Source organism: Diadema antillarum, unplaced genomic scaffold, assembly GCF_040938485.1.
Source record: "Diadema antillarum isolate AM-2024a unplaced genomic scaffold, OU_Dant_1.0 seq00002016_RagTag, whole genome shotgun sequence".
Classification (NCBI taxonomy): domain Eukaryota; kingdom Metazoa; phylum Echinodermata; class Echinoidea; order Diadematoida; family Diadematidae; genus Diadema; species Diadema antillarum.
Window position 1 is genome coordinate 170,655 of NW_027272671.1, and position 16,534 is coordinate 187,188.

The 16,534-nt window shown below is 37.3% G+C and overlaps 1 protein-coding gene across 1 annotated transcript in view; it reads right to left on the bottom strand.

Moving 5' to 3' along the window:
* Positions 1 to 887: 887 nt before the first annotated feature.
* Positions 888 to 16,534, bottom strand: part of LOC139713619 (uncharacterized) — a 73,902-nt gene continuing 58,255 nt past the window's right edge. The window contains exon 4 of the mRNA XM_071625325.1: positions 888 to 1,012. Coding sequence (XP_071481426.1) covers positions 888 to 1,012 — 125 coding nt within the window. The remainder of the gene's footprint in view (positions 1,013 to 16,534) is intronic.

Sequence of the window (16,534 nt, forward strand, 5' to 3'; positions counted from 1 at the left end):
GCATCCTTTTCACCAAATACGCCGATGTTCACCTTCGATTGGGTTTTAAAATGACTACCATAACGCGCCTTCCCGGGTAAGTAATCCCTTATTTTCCGCCGAAGGCCGTCTCGTTTCCTCTGTAAACTGTTCACTATTATGAGTAAAAAAGGAGATCTTTCCATTGATTATTCAGATTCAGATGATGCCACGTGTTAGTTGATGGGACGACACATTACCAACTACTTTGTGTGTAGGCAGTAGTAGGTTACTGTAATAGTCATGACATGCATTGGGCGTTTTCAGCAATTTATGAATAAACGTGTCAGTTGCATTCTTCAAGGAAGACACATGACAATTTAGACATTCCAGTCAGATCAACCATGATACAGGGAAACATTTACAGGGAACATGATAGCTATATACAATGGTGTGATATAATTATGTGCCTTGGCTTGTATTGGCATTTCACATATGGACCCATAAGACACATGTGCCTTTAATATTTATCAAGAGATACCTATGAAAAACAACAAACTAACAACATTTGGGTCCAATAAAACTGTTCACGTGAGATTTTGATGTCCTCATGGCTTATGTCCACGGACTAAAATGATCTAAAAACATTACTTCTGGTTGGGGTTTACACTCTGAAATTATGTATATATTCTACAAATTCCTTGAAGGGTTGTGGAAGATGAAAATAACTAGCGTACTATCAAAAAGCATTACAGGATACTTTTGAAAATGTTATTATGTTCTTATCTGCGTTTGACGTACATTTTTTTTTTCTTAAGCCAAAATTTTACCTTGATGTGGGACATCTTTTATAAAATAAATAGGCCTAAATGAGTAGAACAAATTGATATCCTGATAATGTTTCCAAGACTGTTCCGAGACTTTGACCTTCATCTTCCTGCATCCAAGATAAGATACAAAATAATGATGCTTCTCGTACTCTCTATCAATTCTTCTTCCGCGTCAGATTGCTCAGTTTCGTGTTGTCTCCGCCAGCAGGGATTCCAGCCACATCCTTTGAAACGTAACAACATGAACAACGACAACAGTAAGTAGTAAGAACTATATTCGCATCAACACATGAATCTTATACAAACAATGCTGTCTTCATGGTATTCATGTGTTTATGCAGATGTGAATGCTGTTTGAAAAATATGATTTTGTCAATTATTGACTGTGTGACCGTATAAGTATAGATAATCCTGTAATTCATTATCGTAGATTACATTATTCCTTTACCGACAGACCTGAACTCTACGTTATGTCACGAAACTATTCCGCAATTCAGCCATTATCAAAAAAAAATATTCCATTATAAACATACAACTCTTAGAAAAATAAACAATGGTACATTAATTCTTTTCTACTCGTTTTATGTACGGATTCATGAAATGATATTCGCTTCTAAATGATTTGCTTTGGTAACCAAATAAAAAATTTGAACACCTTTTCGCGGTAGATAGTCCGGGTGGTATTTTTTATAGATATTTTCCAACGAGGAGAAATGCGATGACCAGGAAAACAGATATGCCAATGCCAAGTCCAATAGCCAGACCTAGATTGTCATTTTTACCTGAAACAGGACCTGGTGTATATAGAATATAACACGCGATACATTTATCATTACATCCGTGAGAGATATTTGGTAAGTTGAGAGAAGTCTTGATAATAATTATAACACTTAATCGTAGTTTGCTTTCTTGGTTTTCATTTTGCAACGCCAGAACAAAAGATAAGTTCAAGGGAAGCAACTGGACACATAAGTATTGAAAGGAAGCAAATTTGATTGTGTGGTAGTATTTATTATAAAATGCTCAACAAAAGAGATGGCCTGGTGGCTCGGAGCCTATAAAAATAGATATCAGGCCTTCATTCTCTAGAGAATGATATGTTTTGATATATATAATGTGTTGATATATATATATATATTTTTTTTTTTTTTTCATCCAGGGAATGAAAGGATTGCTCGTGGCCAATAAGTGCTTTATTACATCATGCATTTCAGTTGGCTGCCGGGACCAGGGTTGCCAGTTAATCTTACGGCCAAATTCGGTCAACTGGTTTTTTTCTCGCTTTCAAGTTCTATCTACAAAGAACAGAAGTTAGTATACCTCGACGCTGAATAGAATGATAAGTGCACGATTACAGTACGTCATGGAAAAGTCATTTTTGTGTCTCGATTCTCATTTGCATGAGGTGGGAGTCAGCAAACGGTACGTGGTATTTCAAACCCTTTTTTATGCTTTTATCATACTGTTGCTTTTCCTGGTTTAGTCCATGTTTATGGAATTATTTAATTATTAACATTTTTGCCCTTTTTTTAAGAAACAGTACGAGCTATTTTGAGCATGTCGTATATAATTGATTTTCACAGCATTGTCATGCTATGTTGTATTCTTATTCTTAATCATTTCAGTGTTTTGCTAAATTATCATATTTTCAGGCTTTCCTTTATTCTATAGAGCCACTAAAGAAAAATTAAAGATATTTAATCATTTAGAAAAAAAAAAGTAGTGTCGAGCCATAAGATTATAATACCTATACATATACTGCATGTATACATGTGTGTGTTATAGATATCGTTCAGTCCTAAATAGTAGCTCAGAATAAACATCAAAATAAAATCAAAATCGACATATTTCATAAAATATGTCATACTTTAGGGAGAACATAAATCAGTAAGGACGGTTTGGCTTATAACGCAATGGAAAACTCAATATCAACAAAGTTTCCCCATAACCTGATAATGGTAGAACGATGATTTCTGCGGTAGACGTTTCATTCAGAGAGTCTCCGGTAGCCGTACAGATGAAGGTTTGCTCCGTGCCGTCCTGTTTGGCTGAAACGGTGATTGTCTCGAACCGCTCGAATGTGCCGCTAGATAGTGCTGTCTGTTGCGATAACACAGGATACAACACCTCTCCAGACTCCTCTGTCCAAAGCATGGATATGTTAGACATGACTCCTCTTACTACGCACGTAAGGTTGAAGGAATAAGTCTCAAAGGGTGTTTGATGTGTACACCGGTCTGGATTCAGCTTGCTCTCGTGAACGCACTCCTCGAGTCCATTTGTTATTATCATTGCTAGGGGGAAAATGCGCGTGAATTAAATGTAAAATGAACTTCGTTAGTCAGATATTACGATAGGTTTGTAACATTGGGGGGCCTATTTCGTATGAAGAGACTTACATTGGAACGCTTGTTTAGAACATGAAACAAAAATAACGACAACCGTGATTTTTCCTGACCAGGCCTACAACGCTCTAATAGGCCTATCATGTACTGCAAGGGGAAAGGGGGGGGGGGGGGGGCTGTCAAAACATGCGGGCGTTGCAGAAATGCTTTTCTATAAGGTATTGGTTCTAGATCAGGGTACCAGAGTATATGCCAAAGCGACTGTAAATGGAAGAAAGAAACGATAACACATTTTATTCCATTAATCCAATCCAGGCAAACTGGTGAAATTTTCTGTTTAATGGCATTTATTTTCAATGTATTGTACAGAAGATACACTCAAAATGCTTGTAAGATGTGTCTGTTGCTATCTTCTAAAAAAAAGGAACCATATGTTTCAAATGTAGTTGTTTTGTGTAACATCAACGTTGAAATTTGAATGATTGCGTGGTTACAATCATCGCTACCACTCAAAATTAACTTTGAAATATCGAAAACGTTATTAAACATTAGATTTTATTTAAAGATTTTACAAGATGTGTCGTGAACCTTCATCAGTAATAACGAAAATTAGCATGACTCAATCATTGAAAAGCATGAATTTATACAAAGCAACCTGATATAGGCAGGACTGTGATTTCTGTGGTGGACCTTCCATTCAAGGAGTCTCCAGTAGCTGTGCACATGAAGTTTTGCTCAGCCCCGACTTTGGCTGAAACAGTGATCATCTCGAACCTCTCGTACGTGTCGTCAGCGAGAGTTGTCTGTTCTGAAATCACAGAATGCAGTTTCTTTCCCGACTCCTCGGTCCACAGCATGGAAATGTTGGGCTTGAATCCACTAATGACACACGTAAGGTTAAAGTAAGAAGTTTCTGGGAAAGTTTGGTATATACACCGGCTTGGAATTTGTTGGCTCTCATCAACGCATTCCTCAATTTCATGCGTTGATACCATCGCTGTATTGGGGAGCAAACAAATATATAAGATAATCATTCAAATTTCTAGACAGCAGACACCAAATGCACCTGCCACAACTAGACCTCTTTCACAAAAAGACAAATATTTGTGCGCTAAGTCAAATACGTGTCGGACATGAAAAGCAAAACAAAATAAAAAAAACCCCAAAACAACAAACAAATAAACAAACAAATGCCATTTTTTTTCCTGATCAGGCCTGAACAAAGTTCCAGACATACTGTATTATCAAGTCATAAAACTTGAATTGTATCAAGGGTGTCTTATAAGCATAAACATTGTAGTGTAATGCTACCGTGTTGGTCCACACCCGACATTCGATTTTGTAGAATGGATGATGTTCCATGGATCATGACATTACATTGTTACTTTCCAGACTATTTTACAAATGAAGTACTTATGAGTTAGAAAAAAAAAAATGTAGGTTTACATGCTAACCGACGAATCCTCTTTCTACTCACTGCGGTTCACCCGTAAATGTCCGACCGAACCCGTAACATTTCTATCTCTATTTTTTTATTGCTCATTTCTATAAAAAAAAAGCAAACAAATTTGTAATCACAGTTGTGCGCCGCGATCACAAGGTGACATTTACGATCTTCATGATGTATATGTATATGTATTATATATATATATTTTTTTTTAAGTAATTCATTTTATAATGTACTGTAATCATGATAAAGATTCACTTTTTATCACATTATATGGGTCAGAATTTTGAACGATGTACAATTGAGCCAAAACAAGGTAAAATTTAAAAAGTAGGAATTTCTCCAAATCATTTATCTTACCTGAAAGAGTATATCTCAAGCTTCAATATGAACCCAATTATACTAGGTTTTTCCCAGAGGAACAAGTTTTTATTCACCGCGGAAGTTTACCATGTCCAGAACAGCGAACGTCCGTGAGGAATAGTACTGCACATACATTTGAATACCATCTAACATAGTTTGCAAAGATCTGATTCAGTTCAAAATTGTAACGAAATATCGTAAGGGACATGTGTACGGGTTGGCAGAATATTAAGCTTGTACTCATAACCTGTACGTAATGGTAGACAACCGATGATTTAACCAAATTCGTCATTTCTGTTGAAATATTGCTCTTCCGCTAAACACTTTCTCCACTTCACGCGCATTTCACAGAAACTCAATATTTTGACCTCTTATTTCACTATCCCATACTTTAATCCTCACTCCCAAATAATAACAAACCGTTTTAAGATGTATCTGGTCCAGGCAGTCTCTATAACCCCACAAACATACCATAGTTTTCATCACGGAGGTTCGCATATAGCTCACGGACGTTCGGAACAAACAAGATATTGAAAAATGCGGCTCTCTTGAGTTGAAAACGCATATTACTCACAACAAACAACAATTATTTCATGTCGAGAACAAACTCCTCTGCAAAATCCTGAATAGATATTACCAATTCCCAATTATAAAAGCTTGTTTATCTTCTCATACTGAGGAATCAAAGAAAACAATTGTCCTATCTCTCGTAAATGAACGTACAAACGTACGTGTAATCTCAGTGACGTATAGTCCATCCTTGACAACGAATATATTTATCAAAATTTCGTTATCACGATGTAGAGATTCAGGTCCTAAATTTGTTATCTAAAGTCTTCAATGAAAAATTTGCTTATAACGAACATGGTCACAGCTAAATATGACAAAGAATTAACATACAAAAACAAAAGAAATGTGCTCCGTTATAAAAATACGAAGTGTAGCTGGGGAGGGCAAACGAATACGTTAGGAAGAAATCCCTCTACGTTTGCTCCTTGTGTTACACACTGTTAACGAGGAGAATTTGTGTTATTATATTAGTCAGAAATGATATTACGTTCGATGCTGCGAAGTTTCGTCATAACAAGACGCAATAAGTCCATATAACTTGGATGGATGTTTGTGACTTCGATATTATACAATATGGTTTGTTATAACAAACATTTTGTAGCGCGTCATTTTGGAGGCTCGTTATTCATACAGTTTGTCAACTTGAAAATTGATAGAGTTCGTATAATCATGAAGCTTTTTTATTCGGTAAATGATAGGAATCTCCGAAGGTTAATCGAAAGGTTTATTAATTGCAACATGAAAAATCAGGTTCGCTTATCCAAATGTGGAGAAACAAGTTAACAACCAAATCCTCCAAATTTCAAAACCTCATGATAACTGTTTTCACCTAAACGAATATCAGGCCCATTCCACTTTTAGAAGAACAGACCTAAAATAATGAACCTTGATACTTAATTTTAGGACTAACATAATTTCGGAATAAGAACATTTTTAATAAGAAACCTCCTGAATTCACTACGAACATTTTATTTTCTCATTTTCGGAATAACAAACCTTTGGACATTCGGAGTAACGAATCTTTGGAAGAGCGAACGTATCAAAGTGCAACCTTAAACCTATTCTTAATCATCACTTTTTTAGCATGTGTTTTCAAAGTAAGCACAAAAGCACAAACAAATTGACGATCTCTCTGTCTCTTAAATGTAAACTGAAAAAAAAAATCTTGGAAAGAATTACAAATTGACATTGCTTCTCATTGATGAGTATGAAAAAAGAACACCATGCCATGATAAGGGGAGGATTTGCGTGTTTTCATCAGACAATAATTGTATACTGCACTATTTTTGTTCGCTTGTGACGGCATTTCGATGAATGAAAAAAAAAAAAAACTTCTCCAGAGGAAATTGGTATAACGGGAGTGCACTGGCAATTCTTTTCTCTGTGTATTGGAGCTCGATCCCTTCTCTGTTTCTTCTCATTTTCATTCAACTGTTTCCACGTCCTTATGAAACTTGTCCGTTTCTTCTTCATCACATGCCTATTACAGACTTCTTCCATCATTATCCTGAATGTGATTGCGTAGCACTTTTCGGATTTGTTTTGTTTTGTTTTTGTTTTCTGTTTGGTCGCAACATGTTCAGGCTACTTAGGGAGTGAAAGAAAAATCGTCGTGAAGAGAGAAATAAGAATGAATTAAGGTATTTGATATCATGACAATTACAGCGAACGTCCGTTATGGAGACCAAAACTGGATGTGTTCTGTTTGAGACGGCAGCTACCATACTCAAAAGATAAACACTTGGAGCATCTGTCACTAAAAAGTGGCACTGTTCTTCTTTCTCCTACTATGTAATCAATTGACTCATTCTACCAACGAACATCCGTGACCAAAATGTTTTCCGTTTGTTATTACAGGTAAATTGAGTGCTGAACGTTATTCACTTTTGGGTATGAGCGACTCAGTGATTTGGTAATATTTTCAAGTAACATTAACTTAATGTGCAGTGATATTTTTTTAATTATCAAAAATTTCCTTTCTCGGACAGAACGTCCGTGAGCGAAACTTTAAGAACCTGTAACGGTACAAATTGTCTCAAGAACCTCATTAGAAAGAAATTCATATGCACAGAAATTACAGATTACGCATAATTCAATTTTTCTAAAAATTTTTTTTAAGTGTTAAGCTGTTTTTGTATAATTAGAGGGAAAACAAGTGTAAAATTGTGAGTAAATTTTTAACTGTTTGCTCATCATGATCACATAACGCCTTAAAAATTCTGAAACCACTGCTCTAAGCTCATAGTTTACTTTGTAAAACTTTATTTGTCGCTATTGGAGCCAAAAGTTTTAAAGAATACAGAACACTTTCGGGACAAGTTATCTCTATCGGTGGGATTGCATACGTCACGGACGTTCGTTGGAATTGTCAAGGACGTTCGTTCTACTACAAGGGTCATGTTCCAGGACGGATAACTAACCGGCAGAGAGTACCTAGCCTTCCTAACTCTTTCAAAGTTTTGAAAAGGTATTGTCAATGCATATTATAAGAAATTTGACATCCTTACAACATATGTATTGCTCAGAGGGGGATCAGGAGGTGAACTTTCAGAGAAAATATTAATTATTTGCTTGGTTTTCGATGAATTGCATGGTCCAAAAACTGGGGACGAGCCTCAGTCCGCTCCAAAAATGACATGCAGCTCCTCGGCTAGAGAGCCAAGGGTAAAATGTACCTTCGCCATCAAAGCAAGATGGTGTCCCACTCGAAAAATATAATTTCGGTTCCTATTTGACAAAGGATGGACAGAAACTCAAAACAAACATGTTATCGTGTGGCTAGATCTTAGTTGATTACGACTCAGAACAATATCACCAATAACGTTTAATGGGCTACGATCTTTATCAAAAAATAGAGTATAATGTTGCATAAAAGAATGTTACGTCCCATGTACAGCCAGCAGACGTACAGTTTTTGCAGGATTGTTCATTAGTTGGAACACCAAATTTTCGTATACATTACAATTGGGACAACAAAGTAGAATTCGCAGCAGTGATAGAAATAAAAGCATCACGGACGTTCGTCTGTTTAGGACTTTGATATTTCAATTGTTCTCTGTAATTTTATACGTGCTCATAAATTTCTTATAATTTTGTGGTACATACCCATGATATGTCAGATCCAGAACATGGCCAGATATTAGATGCCACGTACTATGATAAAGGCACATCATTAGTTTGAAAAACAAAAATTATTGTGAAAATAGCGTTTTTACCGTATTTTCACGCTTTAAGTCCTTGTCAAATGAAAAATATCAGGCAAAAGTCAACCAAACCATACATTTCCTGAAAGGAAATTTACCAATCTTCGGAGATGACATGAAAAAATATAGTTTCTTAGATCATCCTGGCGTGTTCTAAGGGAAAGAATGTCATAAGGTGGGAAAATTGGCAATTGTACATCGTTCAAAATTCTCACCCATATTATGTACTTTCAGAATAGTTTGTTATATGTAGATGTTACCTCATCCATACTTACTCAATTTTGTTATCCTGCACCTCTGCCGGACTGTTGCATTTACCAAACTCACTAACAAGTCAGTTATATTCTTTCGTAAAAACAAGTACTCACAGCTAACAGTAATGAGGGTGGAATTCTCGAAATTCTCGAAATTCGTAAGCACCACTTGACAGTGATAGAGACCCTCATCTGCCACTTCTAAGTCGGTAATGATCAAGTTAAAGTTCCTGTCGATGTCGAACCGTGCCGCCATGCTCACATAATCCCCGTCAAAGAATGCCTTACTCGTCGACAGCTCGGGATTTAACATGCTCTCCTTGACCCAGTATACAGCTAGAGGCTCTTCGTGGAATTCACACGGCAGTCGGATGTCTTCCCCTCTCCAGCCTTGAATGGTTGGCAAGGTGTCTACCGCTGGGGCTAGACGATGCAAAAGTGTATTACATAAATGTGTCATATCGAAGTATGTGAACGTGATCTTCCACTAACTGATGAAGTGTTATTTCTTTGTGTAATATATTTTGAGAGCGACTCGGGGTATAGTCATGGATTTAACGGTGTATACAAATAGTGTTTTCTTTTAACATATGAAGCTGCCAGTCTCGCATTGGCAAGATGTTTTGAAGATGTGTTAGGATAAAAGTACGAGATGGTTAAGGAGTGCCAGCTGACAAAGTGATACTGCTAGTTCGTGTCTACAAGAATTCAATTGGCGTATATGATAATAATATTGGTCAATTTGAAACTGTCTATATTAAGTTTTGATTTGTGTGTGTGTGTGTGTGTGTTTGTGTGTGTGTTTGTGTGTGTGTGTTTCAGCTATTCCCTGATGTCCTTCCTTCAGCTGGTTGGAAAGGCTCAAGGGCCATAGTGATTTCGATTGCTTTTTTTCCCCCAGCCCGACAGCTTAGGAAGCACATCAGACCTTGTATTATGTGCCTTTTGTTGTTTGAGCATTCAATTGTTGTGCCTTGCTAAAAGCAATCAAATTAATGGTAATGATGATGATAATGATATTAGAATGTATTCTTTCTTACACTGCATATTTCGTTGCACAGTGTTTTGTTCACTCCGTGGGGATAAATCATGGCACTCACAAAATCTTGATTTCGAAGTGTGTGTATATATATATATATATATGTTTAATATGTTATGTATATATATATATATATATATGTTTAATACCAAATTAGCAAATTCTGCAGGTTCCAATATGTCGCCCGAATTTTCGTAAATATTGCTATTCCCTTTCCCTAAAAGTGATCATATTGACTCTGCTTACTGGGGTTACATGCCTCCTATAAGCACAAAGGATCACATAAGCATCTGATTACATTTCGTCATATTCAAATCCATATTATTATTAATAACAGGACAGGAAAAAAAGTGTCAAGAGAGGCATGCACCATAGTCTTCATTCACACCACATCCTTCGCTCCTTTCTAACGCTTCTATTTATGTTCTCAGCAAATTGGAACACTCTAGTCACTGACAAAATAACGTATCGATATCACCCGATAGGATGAATTACCATTACTACCCATTTACAGGTAGTTTCAATGCGCCTTGGATACATACCTATCGATATCTCTCTGCAACTTACAGGATTCTTCGTTGAACATAAGTGATTGAGGCCAAGCCGTAAATGGCAGGGATTTTAATCATCTAATTTGCTGTAATTATTGTGTTACATGATGTGTTCAACAGACTTTTATAATGCAGGTTTTACACTGTCCTGAAATTGAGAGAAAAGATGGGCACACGATAAAGGAAATGTACAAATTCGACTCTGATCGTATAACCTTTCAGTAATTCGTGAGATCATGTAAGACCATTTTATGACCACCGATGGAGTTTCTCATGATGCGTCAGCAACTTCATGAGCGGCAGCAAAATCTTTTATCAGAAAAAGAAAATAGCCAAAGGACTTTTCGAAGATGTATTGTGTAGTGAACATTTACCTCTTCGAGTAGCCTCCTAGTGTGGTTCGGGTGTCATCGTGTGACTTTCTGTAAAACATCTGATATGCTTCGGCTTTTGATTGGATTTAACCAAGGTCAGGAGCAAAATTGAAATTCCATGTTCGTTTGGCCATCTTTTGTCAAATATTGGGCAGCATGACGTCATCTTTGCGTAGATTTTTTTTTTTTTTTGGTCTCACTTTCGCTTTCCCATGAACGCAGCTAATTATGCATGCTTTAACGCTGATTTTTCTACAACACGCATTTCCCATAGACATTTGCCCGAGTACACTCGGGACTCGTCCTCAACTGGTTACAACAGATTCGATATGAGATTTACTCCTAAAACTAAAGCTGTAAATGTATAGTTGATTCTCACTACATTCTGGTTACTTTTGAACACATACAGGACACCCTGTTACAATATCATCATGATGTACAAGGAGTCAATTTGATGACCTCCCTCATGCAGATCCATTTAATGATTTCTCGATGAGGATCAATTCCACGGCCAACTCATGGATTTCCTATGAAGCTCAATATACCAGCGAATCCATTACATGTACTAATGGTATCAATCCCTGCAAACATATAGGCATTTATTTCCCTTTCTTTTTTTACTTTCTTCATTTTTTTTATATTTGGGGTTCACTAATGACATTGTAAATATTTTCCCAGTAAGTCAACCCCGTCCCTATGTGTTCAGAGGATGAAACAGTACTTACAGATCACTGACTGGAGGGTTGAGTTCCAGAAAACCTCGAAGCTTCCCAATACAAGCTGGCAATGATAGCGGCCCTCATCTTCCACGTGCACGTCGCTGATGACGAGACTGTAGTTCTCGTCGATATTAAACCGTTCACTTTTGCTTGCAAAATTACCATCGAAGAAAGAAGCCTTTCTTGTCTCAAGCGGCTGATTTGAGCTGCTCTCCTTGACCCAGAAGACAGCTAGTGGCTCTTCCTCGAAGTGACATTGCAGTCGAATGTTTCCCCTTGTCCATGCCCGAACGGTGGGGGCAGTGTTTACTACTGAAGCTAGATGAACGGGAAATGAGAAGAGTTTATTTCTCGGGCGCCTGTCCATTATACCGGTTGTCCCCCCCCCCCCCCCCCCCCCCCCCAAAAAAAAAAAAAAGAAAAAAAAGAAAAAAAAAAGAAAAAGAGAAAAAAAAAAACGAAACGTGGATTTTCAGTGCCTTGCATTCTAAAAGTGATATATTTTTTGACATCATAGAAAGAAAATCTTTCGCAAAAGACAATGATGCAAAACACATTATTTTTGGGTAGGAAACTTTTTATCCTAGGCCCAATTGTGTAAATGCAGTCATTTTCAAATTTCGCTGAATTTTTGCTACGTTATATGAGCGAAGAATTTGGGTGCGACACGCGTGCCATATCGGTGTATTGTGTAAGCCCATTGATCCATGTCAACAAAAGATACAGTTTTCACATTGGGCGCTGGCCAGGAAAAAAAAATAGTGTGTGTGTGTCTGTGTGTGAGTGTGTGCGCGCGCCCAATGTGCAAGCTGCATCTTTTGTCGACATGGATCAACGGTCTTACACAATAAACAGTATGGAACGCCTGTCGCACCCAAATTCTTCACTCATAATTGGTTCTGTGCCAAATTTAATGATTTTGGTATCATTGTCTTTTGCGGAAGATGTACTTTCTAATGATGTCAAAAATTAAACCACTTTTAGAAAGCAAGGTACCGAAAATCCATCCTTCCGCTTTTTTTGGAGGACACCCGGTATATGGTTTGTACGGAAAGTTGTCTCTTTTTTTTTTGCGGGGGGGGGGGGGTATTTTTACCTCTTCAAGGGCTCATCGTAAAACATGCTTTTGCTTTCAGTGAGTGACTATCAAATCTAATCACAAATTAAGTGACATATAAGAGCTTCCACCACACCCTATTATGTCGTTCCCACCTATTGTCAATGCACATTTTCGCACAGAACATTTTGGGGTCAAAGTTCGAGGCTGAATGTCTGTCTCTATGTTGTACATGCTATGACTTGGTAGGCAGAATGCGGCGCCATTGTTCCGTTACATGGTAGAGACTCTCTTGTCTGTGCTGTACGCATTCTAAAATACACGCATGAGCAAATAGGAGTTACACAAAATGTGTGGTGTGAATCTGTGCCACTGACTTGTAAATGCGGCGGCCATTTTCTTCAAACCCCCACAGCGACGGTAAATGATTGCTGACACAATTTACAACAGAATCGAAACATTGGTATTACTCGAAAGTAATATTCTGAGCATTCAGATTAATTTGTTTTTTCCCTAATGCTTAGTAATGATGAATGAAATTTATGTTACTGTCTTCTGCTTTAGTTGGTATTATGCTTTGCAGGGAATAGAAGTAAGAAAAAGATCCGTATACGTAGGTGTTATTACCTGCTTTTCTAACTGTGATGATTGCATGATTCAGTTTCTTTTTCTTTGTAATGCTGCCATCCACGCTTTTAAGGGCGATATCACTCGTAAGTATTCTTCACGCACCTCTCTGTTTTGTTGTTTAATCGTGACTTTATTCAAGTTCAATATATATATATATATACATATATATATATATATATATATATATATATATATATATAATGTCTACCGTTTCATTAAAAACGAATGACAGGTCAAAACAAGTACACGAGTTACAAAACAACGGTTGACGTTCACATTTCCACAACAATATTTCAAATCACATCACACACAACCTGTCCAATATTAATCAATCGATTCCATATCAATAATATCAATGCGTTACAATAGTAACAGTGATGATATCATCTTCCGCAGTATCAGTACAATAATTATTGTGTAAAAGTGACGGTGATGAAATGAAATGAACATGACTAATTGATATGTATAAACCTAGCTACAATCATCGTCATCATCATGATCATAATCTGAAGCATCGGTATAACCAAGGGTATTATGTGTAATGCATAGAAAATCTCCACTTCTTACCTTCTGCTAAGCTAGAATGGATTATACAGACAGTCACTATTAGGAACAAATCTACGTTCTTGTGGTATCTTTTCATTTCAACCGGAAGTGAAGTTTCACTTGTCAAAAAAGGACAGAGACAATTTCGATGAATCCAAGTGCGCAAACATTGAATAACGACGGCAGTGGCAGTGTGGACCAAGCCCCCGATAACTGACAGTATCCTATTCGAACTAGCGGTTGTAATAAACTTGCGAAAACATTGTACACGTCACGTGATGACTAGACCATTGTTCGCGTTTTATTTTACGGCGGTGACGGGGTATTGGGAATCCCACTGTGGTCCGCGACGGCTAGGTGGCTTTCTATCAAGGATAAACAGACCAAACCACTCTATGAAATGCCTGATAAATATGATATTTCACATAGCGTTGTGTCAGGATTTCCACTTCAAAATGAAAAGGACACGACTTTTATCAGGATTGCTTTATTTTACCTTGTTTTGAATAATTCAGTCATTACAAAACCGAGTTTGATCAAAAAACTTTCAATTCTGTTTCGAATTGTATGCTGTTTACTATTTTTAGAGTGGTTTATGAATATCTCACAAAGCGTTTAAAGCTGAATCCTAACCTCAACCAGTACTATACCATCCTTTTAACTTCATCACAATTACTCATTAGACACATATTTCTTGTTTTTGTGTGTGTGTCTGTGTGTGTTCTCTGTTTGTTTAGTCTTTTCATTTAAAGGAAATGATAATGTAGCAACTTTCTTTTTTTGTTAAACATTCTTTTGATCTTATTTGCCGATTAACCCATTGAAAAACCAACCTCCTGATAACTACTACCCTGAAAATTGCCGACCCCTCCAGACGACTAATCTGTGTAGGCTTATTACCCTCTCGGGCAATATCCGTAGGAGACTTCCCTTCCAGGGCAATTCCTCCTACGACAACTAACTTCCAGGTAATAACCCCCAGAGACTTAAGCGACAATGAAATTACGCCCACTGGTTCACCTTATAGTTAATAACTGTGTTAACAAGTATTAGGGTACATTTTCGTTCCCTTCCACCCAAAAATGTGTGTGTATGGCGCGCCGTTTGGCCAATGATTCCGATAAACTTATGTTTGTTTGTTTTTTTGCAAACAAAAAACCTAGTTTATCGCCGAAAACTTTGTTTATCAGTCGATGCAGAGTTTCTCGACAAACGTAGTAGTGGGGCAGATATGTGAAAAAGATGCTCACATCCGGCGGAAAGTATGAAATTTTGCATATCGGGGTATTTTGGGGCGCTGATTTTAAAAATTGCCGGATCCAAGAGATCTGGCCACGGGGTCGGCCGCCATTTTGAATTCCAATATGGCCGCCGTCAATGATCCCTATCTTCAGTTCTGCATGGCATAAGCCATTGGAATTTGTTACCTAAAAGCATGGTGATATGATGACGTTAATACCAAACTGATTTTATGTGTCTGACAAGCTGCATGGCAGCCAATATGAATTTTTATACAAAGTTGTCATGTTGGAGTGTTGAAAATCTCTATCTCGGGTTTGTAAATTAGGCTACCTGATTGAGCGCGCGTTTGTAAGTGATTGAGTGCGCGCTGCTGTATTTCCATTGTGACGTCAGTGAAAGAGGCATTATGCTTCCTTTTTGCTGCAATTTTTGACATGCCCGTGAATGTTAGTCGTGGTGTTTGTCTTCGCAGCCACATTGAAATTCAAAATAGCAGGCATTGCGTTTGTCAGACATATCACATTAGTTAGTATTTTAACTCAGTATGTTAAAATACTTGTTTACACTTAATTTCAGCGTCACTCACCATTTAGAAATCGAGATAGGGATTTTGAATATTTCGTCGAAGCGGCCATATTGGAATTCAAAATGGCGGCCATTCGATGTTTGTCAGACACTTCAAATCAATCTGTCATCATATTCAATATGTCAAAACGCTCATGTGTACCAAATTTTGGTGCCACAGGTCATTCAGAACTGAAGATAGGGATCTTTAGATTTGTTTTGTGATGGCGGCCATATTGTAATTCAAAATGGCGGCCGACCCCGTGGTCAGATCTCTTGGATCCGGCAATATTTGAAATCAGCACCCCAAAATACCCCTATATGCAAAATTTCATACTTTCTGCCGGATATGAGCATCTCGGCCAAATTTTGTTACATATCTGCCCTACTATAGTGTTTCGCTTGATAAACTAAGATTATCGCTTTATAAACAGATTTTTTTTTTCGCTCAGTAAACAATGTTTTTCGAAAAACTGAGCTTATCCAAAAACTAAGTTTTACATTAAACTCTGTTTATCAAGCGAAAAACGTAAGTTTCTCGATAATCGTAGTCAAATTGAACGCAATGTCGTTGCCCAGCGTATTACGCGTTAAAAAGTTAGCACGTACGCTCAGATGTAATAATGAAAACCTACCAAATAAGGGGTAGTGAACAATGGGAACTGCGTATGAGCGCACTTTGGTAACAATAAGGTTCCACAAATATCACTGGATCAATTTTGACCAATTACAAGCTTCAAAATTCAGGATAGTGGTCCTGAAAAGGACCATTGGGTTGTATGGAAGCAAGAAGCACTGTATTAATTTAAAGTTTTCTTCACAGTTTATTGCTCTTGTCTTCT